The sequence below is a fragment of the Urocitellus parryii genome, chromosome 7 (genome assembly GCF_045843805.1).
Source record: "Urocitellus parryii isolate mUroPar1 chromosome 7, mUroPar1.hap1, whole genome shotgun sequence".
NCBI lineage: Eukaryota > Metazoa > Chordata > Mammalia > Rodentia > Sciuridae > Urocitellus > Urocitellus parryii.
In genome coordinates, this window is record NC_135537.1 from 133,943,529 (window position 1) to 133,965,811 (window position 22,283).

Genomic DNA, 22,283 nt, shown 5'->3' on the forward strand with positions numbered 1-22,283 from the left:
ACATCCTGGATGGGAGGAGGCGGGAGGGATTGAAAAGGTGGGGCGGCTCTCTAGCAAATGTTCAGATTTGCTTCAGGCCTTTCTTGGGGGGCCTTGTCCAAAGAGAAGAAAAGGGAGCCCCAGGGTAAAGCCTGCAACAGCGACTTCCTAAAGAGAGGCGCAAAAGCTGGGTCTCCAGAGGCTTGGAGGGACCCAGAGGCTAGGTCAGGACCCGACAGGTTGTGGACTGCGCCCCAATTTCCCAACAGAACCTCTTCCTTGCATGGAAGGGTAGAGTGCATGACCATGTTCACCCCGAGTGCCACGCGAGCCTCCTGCCTCCCAGCGCCGGTAGGGTCCTCTCCTGGGCAGTCAGCGCGGGTTGCTCCATGCCCTGTACACACCAACAACTGACTTGGCGACTCCAAGTGTGAGCCCCTGAGACCTGTGGTGCTGAGCAGAGCCGTGCGGGCGGGCGGGGCGTCACAAAGGCGACCCGGAGATGGACATTTATTTACCTGGGCGATGGCAGGGTGCGGACCCCGGGTGCTCAGAGTTGGCGTCCGAACAGCAGCGGCGTGGGTAAAGCAGGCAGGCACTCGCCATCCCTGCAGCCCAAACCGGGCACAGCCGGAGCGGGGCGCAGCGAGTGGGTAACTGGCGAGGGGGCGCGCGTTGCAGGCTGCCAAGTCCCTCCGGGAGGCTCAGGCGGGGTGGCGGAGGGACGCCCAGAGGTCTGGAGCGCGAAGGGCGGGCTGCCTTCCTCGCCCGCCTCCTCCTGGAAGTCCTTGGGAGTTTCCCCAGCCACCCTGCATCGCCCGATGGATAGGACATCCTTAGGTTTCCTGACTGGCTGTGTGATATGGTAGATGGAGCCCAGCTTGGAGTCCCAGCTTAGGGTGGAATCCAAGGTCTTACCTTCTATTTCTCCATTTGTAAAGTGGATGGATTCATCTCTTTCTGAAGAGGATGGGGCAGAAGTATCTTGGTCCCCTCCTACTTCCTAATGGCAGCCAACATTTGGGTAGGGTTTCCAATGTTCTAAGCGCTCTTCTGTCCCTTTCCCTAACTCAGCTCATATAATACTCCCAACACTAGGAGAAAGGTACCATTACCCTATTTACAGATGCAGAGACTGAGGCACAAAGAAATTAAGGTAACACAGAAGGAGCCCAACCCACGAAGCTACACTGCCTCTCACTTATGATGAGGGTCTAGGGTTCTCTCAGTCATCATATTTGATTTGGGGGTCCCTCAAAAAAACCTCTCCAGTTCCACCAAACATATTCTTCTACCCATACCCCGACTGTTTAAATATCTATGGTTCTTCCCACTTTTGACTTTGAGGAGGAGAGAGAGAGCTAGCTTTGCTTTGTTTTTGTTTGTTTGATTTTGCAGTGTTAGAGATGCAACTTAGGGCTTCACACATGCAAGGCAAGTACTGTACCCCTGAGCGACACCTCCACCCCTTCAGTTTGGCTTTTGAATTGGTTTAGATTTGGGGGCACACCTTTTCAATGTCTTGATCCGTAGAATGGCCTGCAGAGGTTCCCCAACCTTGAGTAGCTTACAAGTGATTGAAGAGACATCCCAAATTTTTCATTTGTTAAATGTTTAAGTACTTACTTGATAGAAGACTGGGGATGGCCCTAGTCCCAAGCAGTGTGGATCCCTTAGGAGAGAAAGACAAGGACATAGATCATACGCAGTGATGCACACTGGTAAGAAGGAACAGAGAAGGGAGCACGCTGAACATGCAGGCAGGGACTCTGGGAACAGGCTAGAGCCTGGGGTCATGGGTGACAGCAGGCTACTGTTAAATCCTTCTCAGAAGTCTGTCCAGATCTGAATGTGGGGGAGGGCCTGCCGCAGGCAGAGGCCAAACTGCTCAGTGGGTAGGAAGGGAACTTGATGGAGGAGGAATAATAAAAGAGAAGGTCACCAGGAAGGCCCACATAGCACTTGCTGGAGGATGCTCATTGTCTGTGGTGTTGATGGGAGCAGGAGGAGACCTGGGCCCATCACTGGAAACAGAGGATGGGACAAAGACAGGTAGACCACCATGGGTCCTGTTCAGCAGGATGCAATGGGTGAAATATACACAGAGCCACGGAAGGAATTTTACAGACATTAAACACACATCTGGCAAACACACAGACAAAAAGGGGCACATCAAACATACTGGAATAGTTGTCTACCATGTACAGGAGAGAGCAATGGAATGAGATAAAGAGCTAAAGGGAATAAATGAATAAGTAAAACCAAAGTGGTGTCTCATGCACACAAACAATGTCTATCCCACATTGAGAAAAATATAATTTTCCCCCTTTGCATTTGAGGCCCCAAAAAATAGAGGTAAGAAAAAAAGTTCAAGAGAAAAGAGTCAGAAAGTCCAGGTTCTCATTCTGGGGTCCTGTTTCTCACTTGTTATGTGAACTCAGGCAAGATCCTTTACCTCTCTGGACTCCAGCATGCACCTGAAACCAATTCTCGGGTCTATTTCCAGTGCTATGATTTTATGAGCTGGGACCAACAATCTTGGGCTTCCTTGATAGAGTAGCCAATAAAAGCTTGAACCTGGACATACAGAGGTAGGGGGTTGGGAGAAGCAAGGAAAATAAAGGAAGTTTTGAGCAGGAGAAACTTTGAAAGAAAAAAAAAAAACTTGTGAAAACTTCAGCAGATTCCTTGTATCAGGCAGGGCAGGGAGACCCCCATGGGTCCTGTTCAGCGGGACTCCCAAGGTTGGCTGGTGACACCACCTGCAATCCAACAGCCAAATCAGAAACAACAGTTATCAAATCATATCCTCTAAGGCCCTCACAGACCCAGTTTCCATCGCAGTGCCTGGATTTCCCATGACCATCCTTCCTCTACTCCCCCAGTGTGTCCATTCTACACCGAGACTGACCACATCACCTCCACACCGATGACCCTTCCTCTCCATAGCGCTCCCTGACCTTAGCTGAGGTTCCCTACCGCTGTTCTGCTGCTCTACTCTTGAATGTACATCAGCAATGCAGCTCAGAGCACACAGAGGCTCGCATCCAGAGAAGCAGGCAGACCAGGTCAGAATTCCAAACACTCAGGGAGAAGGAACAGCAGGAATCCTGGCCTCTTGGACACAGTCTTTAAGCCCCCTCCATGCAGGACCTCCTGTAGGTCCTACTGGATCTAGCACCTCTGCCACATGTCCAATATTTTACTTCCCTGAAGGTGAACACATCCTATGCATTCGCAGCCCTGTGGCCTCTCACATATTTATTGTCCCCTCTGCCTGGAATGTATCAGTACTTCCACCACCACCACCAGGCCAAGTGGGTCTGCCTTGCAGATCTGACCTTCAAAACCACGTCACCTATGTCACTTCCTCTGAACAGCCCTCTCTACTTCCTCCCTGCCCAGAGAGAATAAATGGTAGACTCTGGGTCTACCGTGACTATGCCTGGACCTTTTCACTTCTTGCATTGTGGTGAAATTGAGGACCGATCCTCGTCCCTGGATAGACTGTGCAATTCTTACAGGTGTGGGTTGTGTCATGAGGTGAACCTGAACCCCCCTCAGCTGGTACCGTGCCTAATATAGTACACAGAGGACCACAGAGAAAGTTGGTTCAACTGAGTTTAACTTCTGCTGGGCAGGTAATGGCTCTTCCTTTGTACTCCCCACAGAAAACAATTGCTTGTCTTTCCTCATTTTTGGAAGCCCTGCTTACCACGCAGCTGCACAACACATCTGGGTTCTTTGATGGATGAAGAAAGTGAACCCATCCAGCCTCAAGACCAGAGTTGCTGGGCCACCCTGCCCGATGTCTGCCTGCGACGTGTCTTCTGGTGGCTGGGAGACAGGGACAGGTCCAGGGCAGCCCTGGTCTGCAGGAAGTGGAACCAGATGATGTATTCAGCTGACCTCTGGCGATACAGGACCATCACCTTCAGCGGGAGACCTTCCCGGGTACACGCATCCGAATTTGAGTCAGCTCTTTGGTATGTTAAGAAATTTGGCCGTTACCTGGAACACCTGGAGATCAAATTCCTGAATCCTTACAATGCTGTCTTGACGAAGAAGTTTCAGGTCACCATGCGAGGTCTTCTCTCGTGCCTGGGCAAGAGTAACAACCGCCTGAAGTCTCTTTCCATTCAGCACTTGGAACTGGACCGTCTGGTCTGGAGGAACAGCATCAGGAGCTCTCTCATCAAGAGCCTGAGCTTCTTCCTAAAGAAAATGGGCAAACACCTGGACTACCTCAGCCTGAAAGGGGCCAGGCTCACAGTGGAGCAAGGCTGCCACGTCCTCAACTCCCTGAGCTACCTACGGAACGAGAGCATGGCCTCGGAACTCAACATTGAGGATTACTTCAGCCATCACCTGGCCGTCTACAGCAGCCCCCAGTTCAACAAGACCATGGCCACGTTCCACAACCTGGTGTCCCTGACGCTCAACTACAACTGTATCTCTGATGAGCTGCTCGAGAACTTGGGTGAGAACAACGCCAGCACCCTCTGGACCATGAACATCAAATGCCATATTCACGATCCCCATGGCCAAGTTGTCTGGGGCATGTCCTGGGCCAAGCTGGCCAGACAGGCCAACAACCTGAAGGTGAACTTCTTCTTTGAGCGGGTCATGAAGTACGAGCGCTTGGCCCGGATCCTCCTGCAGGAGATCCCGGTCAGGAGCATCAGTCTGAGAAGCTGCTATTTCAGTGATCCAGACTGGTCCATGCGGCCCACTCTGATGGACCTCCTTCCCACCTTCCGGCACACTCTGCAGGTGAGTGGGAAGTGAGACTCGGGAAGGCTTGAGAAGAGCGACTGTCACTCAGGTGACTGGCTTTCCCAGAGGAAAGCCCCCCTGCCCGCTCTTAGCTCAGCTCCCACACATCTCAAATTAAGGGTCTAGGAAATGTTTGCCAGACCAACTTCCCCTGTGTCCCCACTGCCACAGCAGATGACAAAGACTGTTGCTCATCACAGACTCTTTTCTTATTGCTATTCCCTAAACAATGCAGAATAACAACTATCTACATAACATTTACGTTGTTCTTAGGTATTATAAGTCATCTCCAGGTGATTTAAAGTATACAGGAGGATGCACATAGGTCATATTCAAATACTATGCCATTTTATAAAAGGGACTTGAGCATCCATGGATTTTGGTATCTGAACAGGGGGAGTCCTGGAAGCAATCCCTTATACATACCAAGGGATGACTGTAGCTGGTTTGAGCTTTTCCTGAAATACAGGAATTTTCTGGTTGGTTGTTAACCAAGAAAATCCTCTATATCCTTAGCTCAGAGCTGTGAAGACAGAGTTAGGAGGAGCCTTCCAAGTGACAGGTGGTCAGCCTCTTCCACCTTCCTACCAGGCCACAGCAGAACACAGAGTACCTGTGGCTCCTGTGGTCGCTGCTATCCAGGGACCTATCTGATTACAAAAGTGCCTGCTACTTGGAAAGATGGGTTGGGAGAGAACCAAACTAACCTAAAAGCTAAATTCAATTTAGTCCACTGAAGAGCTTGGAGGTTCTGGACTATTCTCTAATCTTGCATTTTCCCCCATATATAAAACCAGAATCATTTTTGAGCCTCCTAAGGGCCTCCCAGTGGTTCTAACAATTGACATGAATAACTATAAATAACATTATGAACATGGATGAAGATGCTAATAGCTCATTTGATGTCCGCATAACCCTGAGGCGTGCAGGGCAGACATCACTATGATTTCTCAGAGCTACAGAAAAAACCTGAAGTTTGGCAGCCTGCCCACTGTCACCCAGCCAGTCCATCCCAGGGATGAGGTCAGCACTTTGGTCTCTGGATTCCAAATGCACTTGCCTCCACCTTCCAAGTTTTTCAAATTTGCATGCAATCACACTTATTCTCAAAGCTCTTCCTTTGAGAACTAAATGTCTAGTGTCCCTTATCTAAAAAGCTTGCAAACCACTCCAGCTATCATCAGGCCCAAAGCTGGGCCTTGCAGATAAGGTAGAATGACCCAGCCAGTCCCAGAAACCCTGCCCACACACTCCCCTCTTTGGTACTTTTCCAGAAATTAACTTTTGAGTTCAACAACAACCATGAGTCACTGGATGAAGAGCTGCACCTTCTCATTCTAAACTGCAGGAAGCTGTTTTACTTTAAAATCTGGGCTTTCCTCGATGTTAGATTTGTAGAGCGAATTCTGAAGAGCCAAGAGGAGGGGCAGTGTGCCCTGCGCACCCTCAAGGTAAGAGCCCCCAATTGGTTCTCTGGTCGTCTGGACACCCTTGGTGTCTGGACATGGTGATTCTGCTCTGAGATGCAGGTCAGAGATGAAGGGAGGGCTGGGCAGGGGGCAGTCATCGCACCTGAATCGAACAGTTTCCCAGAGAGGAATTTGGAGCTGTCTTCCGTAGTACACTCAGGCCTCGGTATCCATGGGTTCCACATCTGTGCATTCAACTGACTAAAGATAGATACTTGGGGAAAAATACTGGGTCTGTACTGAAGATATACAGACTCTTTTCTTATTGCTATTCCCTAAACAATGCAGTATAACAACTATTTACATAACATTTATGTTGTCTTAGGTATTATAAGTCATCTCCAGGTGATTTAAAGTATACAGGAGGTTGCACATAGGTTATATTCAAATACTATGCCATTTTATAGAAGGGACTTTTGAGCATCCATGGATTTGGTATCTGAACAGGGGGGAGTCCTGGAAACAATCCCTTATAGATACCAAGGGATGACTGTAGCTACTTTTCCTAATTCTGACAGATCCTTTGGATTAATTGTTAGGTCCTGAATGATGTGGTCACTGTGTGTGTGTGGGGGGGGGTGCATTTCTCTGTTGGTCCAGGTGAGAATTTATACAAACAGATACGAGACAAATGAAGAAGACAGGACCCTCCGGGAAATTTACAGGAAGTACAGAAAGCTGATCGATTCAGAGCTAAACTATTTTGTCATCGCTTATCCCATGATGTGAAGAGCACTCTCTGGAAGAAGAAAGCTAGGAGCACTTTGAACTTGAAAATCCAGTTCTCAGAGAACTATGCTTGTGGCACCCCACCTCCAACCTTCTTTCCTCTCCTTTTTGCCAATCCCACACCATCATGAACAGCCCAGCAAAGGCTGGGACTGCTGGGGATGTGAAGGCCCTAGGTGACTTTAAAGTGCTATCTTTACCAACTATCCAGGAGTAATTTCTCTTTTTATCATTTTTTTTTTTTTTTTTGCTTTTTGACACCCTCATTCAGCCACAGAGGGGGAAAACACACACACACACACACACACACACACACACACACACACACACTCACACCCGAAAGTCACCAGAAGTAGCTTCCTACTAGGAGACGCTACCAGTGCTCCTAAAAAGGTGTGTGACCAGCCAGTAAGCAAAAAAGAATCTATGACCCACGTTGCCAGTTTAGAACTAGATCCTTCATGTCAGAGCCTCCTGACATTGACATGGTCAGGGACTGACCTCACCTAAATGGAAATCCGCCAGCCTGTCCTAGGACGAAGCAGGAGAATCCCCCACTTTCAGAAGGAGCCTGTTCAGAGCTGGAACTCTCTCCCCCTGGGAGGAGGAACTCAGGCCCTGATTTTTTCAGTCTTGTGGACTCAGTTCTCCTGCCTTGGCTTTGCTATGTCTTTAGTTTTCTATTCAGGCCCAGCCTGCTGCGGACGCTCAGTCCTCAATGTGGGCTGAAACAGAAGCAGCCATTGCACTCGTGTTTATGAAGAATCTGTAGTGTCCTGGGGGAGGTGTTCTCAATGCCATGCTAAGTGAAGAAAGCAGAACACAGACCTCCATATTTAGTAAGATATCAATCATATAAAACAAATCTAAGGTTGTTTTTTTTTAACCCCAAAATATTAGGAGTTATTTCTGAGGGGATAGAATTATAGGTGGTTTTTATTCTCCTTTTTATGTTTATATTTCTGAACTTTTCTACAAAGACCATTTTTTATTTTTTATCATTAGGAAGAAGTCTAGTGTATTTAAAATAATGAGTAATTTTAAATTCCTGAGTCCATGCCATAGACATGTTTTATTTCTGGTCCTTTGAGGGTTTTTTGTTTGTTTGTTTTGTTTTGTTTTGTGCACATAGTTGCCTGTTGTTCTCTTTTTCAGTGTATATAAACAAATAAAATTCCAGAATATTTTTAATAAGTGACTAGTTTCAGACTTGTTGTCTTGCCTTTGTGTGCTGCGTGTCCATATTTATGCTTTTTAACCTTTTGTTACAATTTGTATTTAACCAGTGCTTTTTTTTAAGAGAGAGAGAATTTTTTTAATATTTATTTTTTAGTTTTCGGTGAACACATCATCATTATTTTATTTTTATGTGGTGCTGAGGATCTAACCCAGCGCCCCGCCCATGCGGGCAAGTGCGCTACCGTTTGAGCCACATCCCCAGCCCCAAACTAGTGCTTTTTAATTCTCAAAGCACTTTCATGGTCACGATCATCTGGTTCATTCTCCTGCAATGCTGTTTGGTAGACACGGTCACCGTTTCACGAGCATTCAGGAGGAAGCTCCTGAGTCTGATGGGGAAAGACACCTTAAATTATCATAAAAAGCTAAAAGCTAAAAGGGCCAAGGAAGCAATCCCTTACTCAGTGGCCCAAAGGAGGTGATTTGCCTGGGGTCAGAGAGGGGCTTCCGCTGGAATCCTGACCACCTGGCAGATGGTTCCATGGGTGTGATTTCTTTGTATTATGGATGATTCTTTTCATCCCAAACATGGAATCTACATATAGGTAAACTCTTACATAAACAGGTGTTCAAGTTCTATGAAAATTCTCTCCAAAAAAGGAGAAGGTTCATCTTACAGCTTTGCAAATCTGCCATGTCTGGCGGAATTGTAGACCCCTGGATTCTCTCCATGCTTCTGCCTTCAGTCTGCTGAGATATCACATACCATGTCACCTCCAGAAAACTCCAGATAAAATGGGAGTAAAAAAGGCACATAATGACTTGATACAATTGTTAAAACAGTTTTAATCTCACGGATCCCTTGAAAGGAGGAACTCGGGGATCCTCAGAGATCCCCTGACCACACAGAGAACTACTGGCAAATCAGTCTGGCTCCCCAGAGGAACTGAACCAGGCTCAACAGCAGGAGAGTCATAGTGCACTTATTTAAACAATATTTAAAGTATTAAAGCAAATATCATCCCCCTTTTTTTTAATTGCCATCTTCAAAGGCCCAGGGGTAAATAGAGTCAGCTAACTGACTTATGACCTCTGCATTCCTGAATAACAGCTTCTTTTTTTTATTTTATGAAAACATTTTAATTTGTTATATATGACAGCAGAATACATTATGATTCATATTGCACATATAAAGCACAATTTTTCATATCTCTGGTTGAAAGTAGAGTCACACCATTCATGTCTTCATACATATACTTAGGGTAATGATGTCCATCTCATTCCACCATCTTTCCTACCCCTATGACCCCTCCCTTCCTTTCCTTCCCCTTTGACTACCTAGAGTTCATCTAATCCTCCCATGCTCCCCACCACCACCACCAGCCACATTATGAATCAGCATCCTTAAATCAGAGAAAACATTTGGCATTTGGTTTTTGGGGATTGACTAACTTCACTTAGCATTATAATCTCCAGTTCCATCCATTTATCTACCTGCAAATGCCATGATTTTATTCTCTTTTAATGCTGAATAATATTCCATTGTGTATATATACCTCATTTTATTTATCCATTTATCTACTGAAGGGCATCTAGGTTGGTTCCACAGTTTAGCTATTGTGAATTGTTCGGCTATAAGCATTGATATGGCTGTGTCCCTGTAGTATGCTGTTTTTAAGTCATTTGGGTATAGACCGAGGAGAGGGCTAACAGCTTCTTTTTTTATACTTGTCCTTGTTCTCCAATAAAAAGCAAGAAGATGGAGGGACAGATTCCCACATGGCTCACAGGGCTAAGGGTCTGCAAAGAGCACCTGTTTTTGTTGTTGTTGTTGTTGTTGTTTTGAAGAAATACATAGGACTGCTCCAATGTGTTCCTGGTCCTATCCTTAGAAGCAAGAGACACATACTGACTTTCTAGGATCTCCTTGGGTTGTTGGCTTATAGCTGAAGCAGCTTTGGTGACAAAGTGACTGGGGTCAATTTCCCAGCATATCCAAGTTGTAATGGACTGAACATTTGTATACCCTCCAAAAATTATGTATTATAAAATGTAATCCCCAAGGTGATGATATTTGGAAGTGGGGTCTTTGGAAAATAATTAGGTCACTAGGGTGGGGCCCTCATGAATGGGATTAGTGACCTTATAAAAGAGGCCCCAAAAAGCCTCTTCACTCTCTTAGTATGATGTGAGGATACAAAGAGAAGTTATCAGTCTGCAACCTAGTAGACAGCCCTCACCAGAACCCAACCATGCTGGTATGCTAATTAAGACCACCAAGCCTCCATAACTGGGAAAAATAAATTCCTGCTGTTCACAAGCTACTCAACTCTGTAGTATCTTTCGATATCAGCCTGAACTGACTGAAACCACAAATATGTATGGAAAGTAGGGATTTGATCAAACTAGAGCTTAACTCATTATCTGCTGACCAACTGACAATATAAGGGCGGATTTTTGCTTTTGAAAAGACTCAGGGATGGACCTTTGATTTTCTGGGCTAGATGAAGCCTAAGGCCTAGATTTGCAGACCGTTTGGGCCATCTGTGTGATCTTGAATTAAGTTTCTTACTCTGTTTCGGCCTTAGTTTTCACTATGTATAAAATGGGAGGAGCTGAGAAATGCTGTTATCTCTGAGGTCCTTCAGATGTCGGTCTTGGGACACAGGTCTGGGAGGCTGAGCATGGATGTGAAGGGCTGCAGTGGCCTGAAGCATCTGGCCTTGAGAACCAAGGCAGCCTGGCTTTGAGTTCTGGCCTGCCACCTACCTGCATCCTTGGGGTGAATGTTTAACCTCCTGGACAGCTGTTCTGTATAGAGAGGAATATATTAATAGAAGAATAAATTAATGCACATGATACAATACACAACCCTGGCCCATGGGTATTCAATGAATGTTGGTTTGTATCTTGTTTAATACATGGAAAAAGAGACTTGAAGAAGGACAGGAAGGTAACTTGCCCAGAGCCACACAGTCTACCAGTGGCAGAACCAATACTGTACTTTCCTGATTCAGAGCCCAGAGCTTGCTCTTCTACATAAACAATAAAATGGGAAGATTTCAATTCCTCCCTTTCCCTCACTAGCCCGGGTCAGACAGGTAATTAAAGTGATCTCCTATTGAGCGGGTACATGCTAGGTGTTAATTCACACAGTTCTATGGAATCCCCACAGCAGCTCTAGAAAGTAGAGACTACCATCACCCCTCTTTTAGAGATAAGGAGACTGAAGTTTTTGCAAGGCTAACCTGCCTGAAGTCGTGTAGAATGTGCTGAAAAGTGAGTGTCAAACCCACCCCAATTCCAGAGCCAACCTCCTAATCACTACATTCAGGTTGCATCCCACAGTAAGATTCGGAATCCCTTACTCTGGAATTCCATTAAGTGCAAGAGCATTTGGAAGAGAAGTTCAGTGAAAATTTCTGTTTGATTTCTGTTTAGTCTAGAAATGCTACTGTGTAAAATACAGTAAAATTCTGAGAATTTTATTAAATTAAATTCCATTTAATTACAAGAGCCAGAGGAGAGAGGAGGGAAAGATTTAAGGAAAATTATTCAGAGAATGGAGTGAGCTTATTCCACACTCCTGAACGGATCTTAAAACCCTGACTTCAGAATCCCAGATTGATGACTCTCTGAGTGCCACCGCATCCTGCTTACAATCTCAACCAATCCAGAAACCATGGCTCCTCTTCCTGTTCCAACCTTTTCCTGCTACCTGTTATCCTGCCCCTCTCATCTATAGCCAATGCATATTCAGATATAAATGCCTTGTACTTGCTTTCCCAAATTTTCATTATGAAATTGTTTTTAGCTCTGGTTCCAGTGGACAGTTTTCTAATTACCACTTAACCCCGATGCTGGTCATTGCAGGAATTGTCCCAGACCTGGTTTATGGCTCAATAAATCCTCTGTATTAGCTGACTTTTCATCACTATGACCAAATACCTGAGAAAAACAACTTAAAGAAGGAAAGATTTATTTTGGCTCAGTTTCAGAGTTTTCAGTCCATGATTGGTTGGCTCCATCATTATGGGCCTGTGGGAAGGCAGAACATCATTATGGAGAGGGTATGGTGACATGGTGGTAGAGAAGGTATGGTGGGGCATAGCTGATCAATTCATGGTGGCTGAGAAGGAGGGAGAGAGAGAGAGAGAGAGAGAGAGAGAGAGAGAGAGAGAGAGAGAGAGGGAGGAAGGGGCCAGGGACAGGATATAGTCCCCAGAGGCAAACCTCCCAAGGACCCACTCCCTTCAACTTGGTCACACTTCCTGTTTCTACCACCTCCCAGCACTCCATTCAACACTGAATTCTTCCATGGATCAATCCATTGATGAGGTGAGAGCCCTCATGATTCAGTCACTGCCCAAAGCCCCACTCTAAACTTTGCTGCACTGGAGACCAAACCTTCAACTCTTGAGCCTTTAGGGAACATTCCAGAACCAAACTATAACACTCTCAGAGATCCCTTGGTCTCAAAGAGTTTTGGTTTAACAGATACAGCTCATAAAAATCAAATATATTTAAGTAAAACAAATATATGAATACATCTTTAGGATGTCTTTACTATTTGTTATAATTTTATTTTTTCTTTTTAACTGACACATAGTTGTACGTGTTTATAGGGTACAATATGATAATTCAATATGTGTATACAATGTATAATCACCAAATCAGAATAATTAACATTTCCGTCTCCTTATCATTTCTTGTGTTTGGAACCTTCAAACTTCTCTTTTTAAGTTCTTAAAAATAATAATCAAATAATAGGTTGTTGTAAACCATAGTCACCCTACCCTGTTGTAGAATGTTAGAACTGATTCCTCCTAACTCTCTATTTTGATATGCATTATCCAACCTCCCTCCATCTGCCCCACCCTTCTCAGCCTCTAGTAATCCCTATTCTTCTCTCTTTCTTCTTCAAGACTAACTTTTTTTAGCTTCCGCATATGAGTGATAACACACAATATTTGTCTTGCTGTGTCTGGCTTTTTTCATTAACATAATGTCCTCCACTTCCATCAATTTTGGTGAAAATTATGACGGGTTAAGAATGATGGATGTCATTGTTTCAGGAAAAAAAAAAAACATCAACTGCAACTTGAAAGAAGCAATTTTTTATAAACATAAAATATCCCTTTTCTTTGATGGACCTAAATCCTTTATGCATATTACCCAAACAGCTATGGCAGAGAGAGGACCCACAGAAATTTGAATTGGCAATCTGAAACCACAGAATCCTATATTCATTGGTTGAATATCACACACAGGGAGAGGAATCACATTGTAGGACTTCCCTGAGAAATGCTTAGAAAATTAATCGGATGAATATTTCTCTGTATTTGCAAAAGCACAGATGTTTAAAATACCATCTAGATACACATACACAATCTTAAATGCTCAAGTGGAAGTAACTTCCTTGGAAGCATGAAATTTGGCTTTGTTCATTATGAGTCCCCAGGGCCTTGAACTGTTCTAGAAACAATGGCAGCATTCACTATTTGGTTTTGTTGTTGTTATTGTTGTTGTTGTTTTGTCTTTTTAAAAAATGTTCAGCAGGCAGAAACCTTACAAATCACTTCCCCAGGCCCTCTCACCCAACCTCAATGCTTTTTCTTTGCAGATGAGGAAAAATAAGGCTCCAGTCAGGGAGGGGACCTACCTACCCTAAGATTCTAGCACAGCTGAGACCAAAACCAGGAATGAGCCCAGGCCTGCTTGCTCGGTGAACCAAAGCCATCCCTAGAGAATTTATCCAGATCCCCTTCCATCCAATCTGTCCCCATCAGAACCTTGTTAGATCCCAATTTAACCTTATCACTAATCCATGTAATTGATAGCTTGCTTGTGGTCGAAGACTAAAACCACCATAGAGAAATACAATTCAGGAAAGAATGACAACGATGTTTACTGAAGGGCGGTTACTAAGAGCAGAAAATTACAACCAATTAAAAGGTTCATCTGCTGGGAATGGGTGACGTAAAAGCTGGTAATTCCCTGTCGTGTGATAAGTAAATGACTAGGTTGGATCTTCGTGTCTTCACTTGAACATCCTTCAGGATATCCAAAGTGAAAAAAAGCAAGTTGCAGGACAATACATCTAGAGCAATACTATCTATGTTTTTTAAAACTATATGGAGTTGTATAACTATTAAGCAAAAAAAAAAAAAAAAAAAAAAAAAAGCATTATATGAAGTAAATGCACATAGGAGCTGGTGGGTTGGGTGGAGATTGCCAAGATCTGCCCGCCCCACCCCACCTCGAACACATCATTCAGGACCACAAGTACCATGAGGTCAGTGTCGTGGTCAGGACTTGACTCTCTCCACAGAACCAGCCAACCAAGGTGTCTCAGGCCCTTCATGCCTTTGGAGTTCACCACACTCTTCACCATAGCCCCCACCCTGCGTCCTGGCCACCACCACCACCACCACCCCACCTGAGCAAGGAGAAAGCTGGAAAGCTATCTTGACAGGTGGGAGCCATTATCTCCAGCTCAAGGGCCACTCCTCCTTCCTTCTCCTTGCAGGAAGAGGATGGGAGGCTGGAAGACCAGGGTTTCCTTTCTGGTTGTCCAGGAAACCGGGGAATAAAGAATTCCCTGCAGCCCTTGCAGGGCTCCTTTCCTGGGCAGGTGGGAGAGGGCATGAAGAGAAATCAGATAGGCTAGAGAGGTCAGGACCCTCTGGCCCCTAGATCTATCCCCAGCCTCTGATTGGCTAGAGTCCAGGCCTCAGGCCACGCCCCTCATCCTCCTGAGGGTTTTTTGTTTTTGTTTTGTTTTGTTTTGTTTGTACCAGGGAATGAACCCAGAGGTGCTTAACCACTGAGCCATATCCCCAGCCATTTTTTATATTTTTATTTAGAGACAGGGTCTTGCAAAGTTGCTGAGGCTGGCTTTGAACTCACAATTCTACTACCTCAGCCTCCCAAGCCACTGGGATTACAGGCTTGTGCCACCATGCCCAGCTCCCAGGAGTATTTGGATCAATGGGCTGAAGGACCCATTCATCTCTAGCTACCTCCAGGATCTGGCTTGAACTTTTCTTGGGTCTACATAATTTGACCTCAGTCTACCTCTGTGATCTCGTCTCATACCACCTTCCCTTTTTCTCCAGCCTCATTGGCTGTTCACTTAAAGAGCCCAAAGGAAACAGTTTCCCCTAGGTACTCATATGACCACCTCTTCTTGTTAGTCACCTTTATTTCAGCTTCAGTGTCAGTCCATCAGAAAGGCCTTCCCTGACCACCCAGTCTCAAGTGGCCCTGCACTTGGCCGGCCACCGGCCCACCTATCACATCACCTATTTCCATCTTGGCACTTTGCACTATCTAGAATGGCTTTGTTGTTCACCAGTACGGTCAGCCTCTGGATTGCGTTCCAAGAGGACAGAGAGCTCTCATGCACCCCTGATGGCAGCACCTAGCACAGCCCCTCGCTCTGTAAATAGAAACCGTGTAAATACTTGTGTGTGAATGAATAAACAAATGTGGATACACCCCCTTTGTTAGCCAGCCTTCTGTTACTATAACAAATATCTAAGATAATTGACTTATAGAGAGAAAAGGTTTATTTTGGCTCATAGTTTTAGAGGCTCATAGTTTAGATTAATTGGCCTCGTTGCTTTGGGTGAGGCAGCACTCGGCGTAAGTGTGTGGCCGAGTAAATCTGCTCACCTCATGGCCAGGGAGCCAGGAGGAGAGGGAGGAAGAGATGGAGTTCCACAGTCCCCTTTTCAAGGACATGCCCCAGTGACCTAAGAACCTCCCATTAGATGCCACCTCTTAAAGTCAATTCTGCCATAAGATTTGGTTCAACAAAAATTTCTGGAGTGAAAAAAAGAGAGAGAACAAAAATATTGGGCTAGCTGATTGACTTCCAAGTCCATCCTCTGAAGTGGGGTATCAATCAGAATATACTCCAATCTAGATAAGCAGACTCACCTGTGGCTTAAACAAATGAAGGCTTTTTTTTCCTAATAGGAAATCTAGAGTTGACTGGCTGCTGGTTTACTTTGGGGGCTCCCAAGATTGGCACCAGCATTTCAACTCTATGCTTCTCTTGGCCTTTCTCCATGGTCTCTCAGGGGCTGCTGTAGCCCCAAACATTCATCCACTGTCAAGGCAGGAGGAAGAGAAGGAAAGGACAGCAGCATGGGCTTTTCCAAAATCCCCCAGCCAACTTTTGCTTTTACCTCCTTAGCCAGAACGGAATCTCATAGCCACCCCTGTTTGCAAGGAAGACTGAGAATGAATTTTGCTCCTGTAACATCATTTTGCCCACCATCTTGTGGTGGGCAAGGGAGACCCCAGAGGTTGCATGGCTGCTGAGTCAGCCACGTCCTCCCCACCTGGGAGATCTGTGTGTGGCTGACCATCCAGAGCATGGGAGGGATCGTGCACCGACAGGATGTATCCCCAAAGCCACAATCAAGTGCAAGTCCCCTCAGATGCAGGGTGGTTAGGAAATCCACAGACCAAATCAGCTCATGGGATTGAGTTCATAATTTCCATCAACGCTTCTCTTCTGCATTTGGGAAGTGGAGTCACTGATTGCGGTTTCTCAAAAAACCATTTTTGGCATTCATCTGGGACCTGTGGTTACCCAGCCCCTTCCAAATCTTGAGGCAAAGGATAGAGTCTAAGTCATCACAGGAAACAGATTTCCCAAGATTAAGGTATTAAAACCTCAGGACAGATCTGAACACTTTAAGCTTGGTCTCTGTATCTTGACACTGAGTCACTATGAGCAAGTGATTGGCTCTGTGCCTCAGTTTCTCCATAGAGCATCTTTCCTTGCTTCTGAATGGTGGGCTATCATGGTTTTAGAAGTGTGTGAGTTAGCATTAGGCTACTTGGATCTGAATGCTATTCGTGAAGCCTCCAGCTTTTAGTTTCCCCACCTGTACAATGGGAATAACCGTTTGCACTACACTCAAAAGCGCTCAGTGCGTTGGTGGTTGTCATGATTGTCATGATCATCAACATTGCCAACAGGGTACTTGTCTCCTAAGGCTATATGAAAAGCCCTCCTTGGTTTTGATTTGAGATGGTAACATCCTTTGTAGGGACCCACACCCCATTCTTGACTGCTCGGGAAACAGATTTAACTGAGACCCCTTGACTTTGTGTATGCTGTGCCACTATTGGGAATGTCCCCCTCTGTTTCCGCCAGGCCAGCATCTGTTTCTCCCTCAAGATCCCCTTGCAGGGGTGGTCCTGCTCCCACCTACCCTCAACCCACTCCTCAGCGATGGCCTATGAGTTGCTGCTCTCTCTGGTGGGAGCCTTGGAAAAACCACTGGAAGTCAGTGAGCGGAAAGAGGGGTGCATTCTAAGGATGCTTGAGTGTCACTGCACCCAAGGGCCTCAGAAAGCTTCTGGAGCCAAGGAAGAGGGTGCTGCAGGGGCTTCAGGTAATTCTCCTCTCTTTGTCTTAATGCATTTGGCTTCCACTTTTTCTCTTGTTGCAAAATGGCTCTTTCCTATCCACGTCACAAAGGATGACTATCATCCACGATCCAAAGCTGACATCTCCTCTATTCAAGAGAGCAGCCAGGTAGAACTGAAATCTCCTAGTCCCAAGTCCAAATTCCTCAGGAGAGGGGCCATTGACCCAATTTCCATTAGCAGCTCACTCCTGACCCAATCAACAGGTGAGGAGGAGAGGGAGCAGGTTGGGCAATACGGTGGCTTCTGCAGAATCCCGTAGAGGGCAGGGATGGTCCCTGGGAGGGGACTCTTTCACAGTGGGAGTGCAGGAGTTTGAAGATAAGCAAGTCACCCTGCTACCTATTCAGAGTCCTGCTTCACTTTCAAAAGCAATGTCCCCACGTTCTCTGGTCCCAACAGAGCCACCAACTCTCTTTCCTTCAACCTCTATTGGTGAAGGTTCCTAAGAGAACAGAAACTTCTGGAAGCTTAAGCCAAGAAAGGGACAACATTGGGACATTTCATTGGAAGGTTAGTCATTCGACTCTTTGAAAGAGAGAACCCAGGCTTCTTCCACTCTAGTAAGGAGTTTGTGACCCCCCTTTTAGTCACTTCCACCCCCAGTGTGTTTCAATTTCAAAATCCTGTTCAGGCAGAATCAGAACAGCCCAAGTTGGGTCAAGGAGTAGTGGCCAGGGAGGGCAAGTCATGTTATATGGACATGGTTGGAAAGTCCTCTTGTAGTGTGGCTCTCAGAGAAGAAATTACTGGGGCCTGGGAAGTGATTTCAAGCCACAGTGAAAACCACCATGAATTTAAGGCCAAGAGTCCCGAAACTTCAGGGTGACCTGAGACACAGAGAATTCTTTTCCCCATTTCTCTCTGAATCTCTATGACTTCATCAACTCTGACTAAGAATACCATAGACTAATAGGTTTAAAAACCAAACCTTAGGGGGGATAGTAGAGGATAGGAAAGGTAGCAGAATACAACAGTTACTAATAGGGCATTATGTAAAAATGTGGACGTGTAACAGATGTGATTCTGCAATCTGTATTTGGGGTAAAAATGGGAGTTCATAACCAACTTGAATCTAATGTATGAAACATGATATGTCAAGAGCTTAATAATGTTTTGAACAACCAATAAAAAAAAAAACCCAAACCTTTATTTCTCATAGTTCTAGAAACTGGGAAGTCCAAGACCAAGACATGGTCAGATTCAGGGTCTGGTGAGAGCCCGTTTCCTAGTTCATAGATGGTTCCTTCTTGCTGTGTCCTCACATAGCAGAGAGAAGCTAGCTCTCAAAACACTTATGAGGACACTTAATCCTATTCAGAAGGGCTACAGTCCTCTTGATTGCATTTAATCCTTATAAACTCTTAACAGCATTACCTTAGGAGACAGTATTTCGACATATGAATTTCAGAATGACACAAGAATTCATCCACAATGCTGTTTCTTCACTTATAAAATGACCCAGACAGGCCCAAACTTCCTGAGATTTTTTCCCAGCATGCCCAATTCTGTGCTGCTTGGGAGAATTTCCACTTGTTGCTGCTAACTTAACCCTGAAGTTGTAAAACTTTGATGCTGTGTTTCTTTTATGTTGATGATAGACAAATCAACTTTGGTTCTAACTAGAGAAAAATCCATGCTTAAATGACTCCCATTTTAAAGAATGACAGTTAAAAATAAAAATTTTTATTATCTAAGAATAAGGTTTTCTGTTATCTTGAAAGAATATTTGGCTTGCATAAGTTGGAAGGGATGGACTTACTAGCTACAAAGGCTTTTGCAACTATGGGACGGTTGGAGTGCCCTCAATGAAATATGGAGTGATACTATTTCATTAATAAAACACGGAGGCCAAGTGAGAGCTAGGAAGTATGTGAACCAGGTTGCCTATAGAAATTTGTTCTCGTGAAATCTTGATGTTTTGGTACTCGGTATCTACATACTGAGAAACAGCTTCAGCCACCAAAATAATATTTCCCATAAAGATAGCTCATGCCAGATACTGTTGAGAGGCTTAACATATTTTATGCCACAGATTAAGGCTTTGGAGGCAGGTACTGGAGATTAAATCCAGGGTCGCTCTATCACTCATCCCCAGTCCTTTTCTTTTTAAATTTTGAGACAGAATCTCACTAAGTTGCTAAGGATTCTCACTAAATTGCCACGGCTAGCCTCAAAGTTGGGATCCTCCTGCCTAAGCCTCCTAAATTGCTGGGATTACTGGCATGTGCCGACGTGCCTAGCTCTCAGATACAGGCTTTATTAAGTTTCATTTTACATATGGGGCAACTGAAGCTCAGGGAAGCTGAGTACCTTGTTCTGGATCCACCACAGGTGATGGAGCTATTCTGAACCATGTCTCATTACAGAACCTGTGAACTAAACTAACCTCGGAGCCTGCCAGGCCCTCAGAGCTATATTCAAGAGGAGGAGTCTCCCCTAGAACCTTGAGGGCTACATCCATTGGGGCAGGCTCACAAGCCACACTGAGTTAGCACAAATTCTGAGATCTTTTCTCCAAACTGAGGAGGGATATTTGGATCCTTCCATGCCTGAGCAGAAGAGCACCCAGAGACTTCCCAAGGGCAAAGATGGGGTTCCCGTCTTGCTCAGGACATGGGCAGGGCTGCCCATTTGCTCAGCACCCTGAGAGGTTTTTGTGCAGAACCAAGATGGCACAGATCAGCATGAAGCCCATGCTCTTGGCTTCAGAGAGGATTTCTCCACCCCAGGTTGGGAATACTCCTTGCTGACAGCAATGGACACTTAGATTCTAAAATGGGATCAGTGGACGCTTAGATTCCTAACCTCCCAGGTGTTAGGTTCACATCCTACATTGTCCTTGTGTCCCACAACAGCACACCTAGAGCTAGGCAGCCAGATTTAGGGAACATCAGATATGGAAAGGGTTCTGCACCATCTAGTCTAATCCTCTTACACTACAGATAACTCTATGAGAGGGAGGGACTTTCCTGGAAGTGTAGAGACTAGAATTTTGATTTCCTGACTTCCAGCTGGTGCTGTGCTCTCATCACCAAGTGTCCAATAGGCACTAGCAACTAAACGTTGGCACAGAGTATAGGAACAGCTCCACACAAGGCACTGATAGAGAGCTTCATTCTTGGAAAGTGCTCTTTTGCTATGGGAAGAATGAATGAGCAGGGGCTGTGGCTCAGCAGTAGCGCACTTGCTTGGCATATGTGAGGCACTAGGTTCGATTTTCAGCATCACATATAAATAAAAATAAAGGTCTATCAACAACTAAAAAAAATTTAAAAAAAATAATGAATAAGCAATTGCCAACAACGAAAGGTCTTCCTTTGTCAACCACCCAGCCACGTTCCTGAGCTGCTGTGCTCAGCAGAAGACAGTTGGCTATAAGCAGAGCTAAAGAAACAGTGAGTATATGGAAATAAGCTTAGTGGAAACTTTTAAAGAAGTATGTAAGCATTAAAATAATGACATAGCAACATGGAAAACTGCTTGCAACATACAATTAAGGAAGAAAATAATTATACAAAGTTGAGACTATGCCATGAGAATAACTGTGCAGAAAGCATGCTGGTATAGGGTAGGAACTGTTTCCAGTGGCTCATATTTATTGATCCCTTGTCCATATGACACAGCCCCTGCATGAAGCCCTTCACGTGGATTATTTCATTCAATCCTCCGGTAGCCCTATGAGGTAGGTGCCACAGGGATTTCTCAGGGATTTCTGGCTCCAGAACCTTTAATGGTTTGGTTTTGTTTTGGTGCTAGAGAGGACATCCAGGGCCTCCACATGTACCAAACAAGCACTCTACCACTGTACTACACACCCAGTCCCAGAATCTACACTCTTAACCACAGATTTGAAGGTGTAGCAGTAACAAGAATTTGGAGGGTTTTTTTTCCTTTCTTTTATTATTACTTGATTATTTATAGGGGAAAATATACTCCCAATGATTATTAATTGGTCTGGAAAACCAACACCAAACACACTCTTAAAAAGAACGTATGTATATAATTCCTTGCCGCGTGGGGGCGCTAAAGGACACGCTTTACCAGTAGAAGACGCCTCCAGAGCCCAGGAACAGTTGTGGTTCTTTTCCAAACCCGCAATCCACAGGTCGGTGCACAAGCCAAGCGCCGCCCATCCCGCAGCAGATGTGCAGAGGGGTCCTGGCTTCCTAGCCCAGAGACGTCCCACTCTTTTACCCATGACCCCAGAACCTCAGCAACCTGGCTCCTCCCTTCTTCATCCTAGATCTAATTTTTAAAGCCTGGAAGGTCCCGTGTCCCTAATCCCTTTTCATTTCATTCAGGCGGGCTCCAGATCCAGGACTGCTCTCATTCACCTAAGTTTTGAGTAGACTTTCCACTGACCAGCCAGGAGGGGTTAGGTCAGCAATCACTACATGGCTTTCTAGGGAAAAGGGATTTTGAGAGCCAAGAGAAATAGTAGCAACCCATCTCCTGAGTAAGAGGGACCTGCCCGGATAGGGGATCCAGCCCAGCCACTCTATTAAAATGAACCTCAATTAAAACATCTTGAACTCCCCTCCCCCACCCTGAGTCCCGTGATACTATCAGCGGCCTGCGCCTAGCATTGAACTGCTAAGCACCCACCACGCCAGCAGCGGCAGAATTGAACCTCGCCACCCACCAAATCCCCCACCACCATCTCACCCCCAGCCTCTCCGCCCCACAAGGAAGCTGGAA

General features: G+C 45.4%; 1 protein-coding gene across 1 annotated transcript; it reads left to right on the forward strand.

Annotated features, from left to right (window-relative positions):
- Positions 1 to 3,726: 3,726 nt before the first annotated feature.
- Fbxo39 (F-box protein 39) lies at positions 3,727 to 6,953 on the forward strand. The gene is made up of 3 exons (XM_026393894.1): positions 3,727 to 4,752; positions 6,030 to 6,206; positions 6,825 to 6,953. The coding sequence occupies exons 1-3, from the start codon at positions 3,727 to 3,729 to the stop codon at positions 6,951 to 6,953; spliced, it is 1,332 nt and encodes a 443-aa protein (XP_026249679.1).
- Positions 6,954 to 22,283: the final 15,330 nt, after the last annotated feature.

What these genes read in the sequence shown, in the direction of transcription:
- Fbxo39 (XM_026393894.1), top strand. Translation starts at nt 3,727, where the DNA reads ATGGATGAAGAAAGTGAACCCATCCAGCCTCAAGACCAGAGTTGCTGG. An exon ending in CCTTCCGGCACACTCTGCAG is followed by an intron (nt 4,753 to 6,029) that starts GTGAGTGGGAAG and finishes GTACTTTTCCAG; the next exon opens with AAATTAACTTTTGAGTTCAA. An exon ending in GTGCCCTGCGCACCCTCAAG is followed by an intron (nt 6,207 to 6,824) that starts GTAAGAGCCCCC and finishes CTGTTGGTCCAG; the next exon opens with GTGAGAATTTATACAAACAG.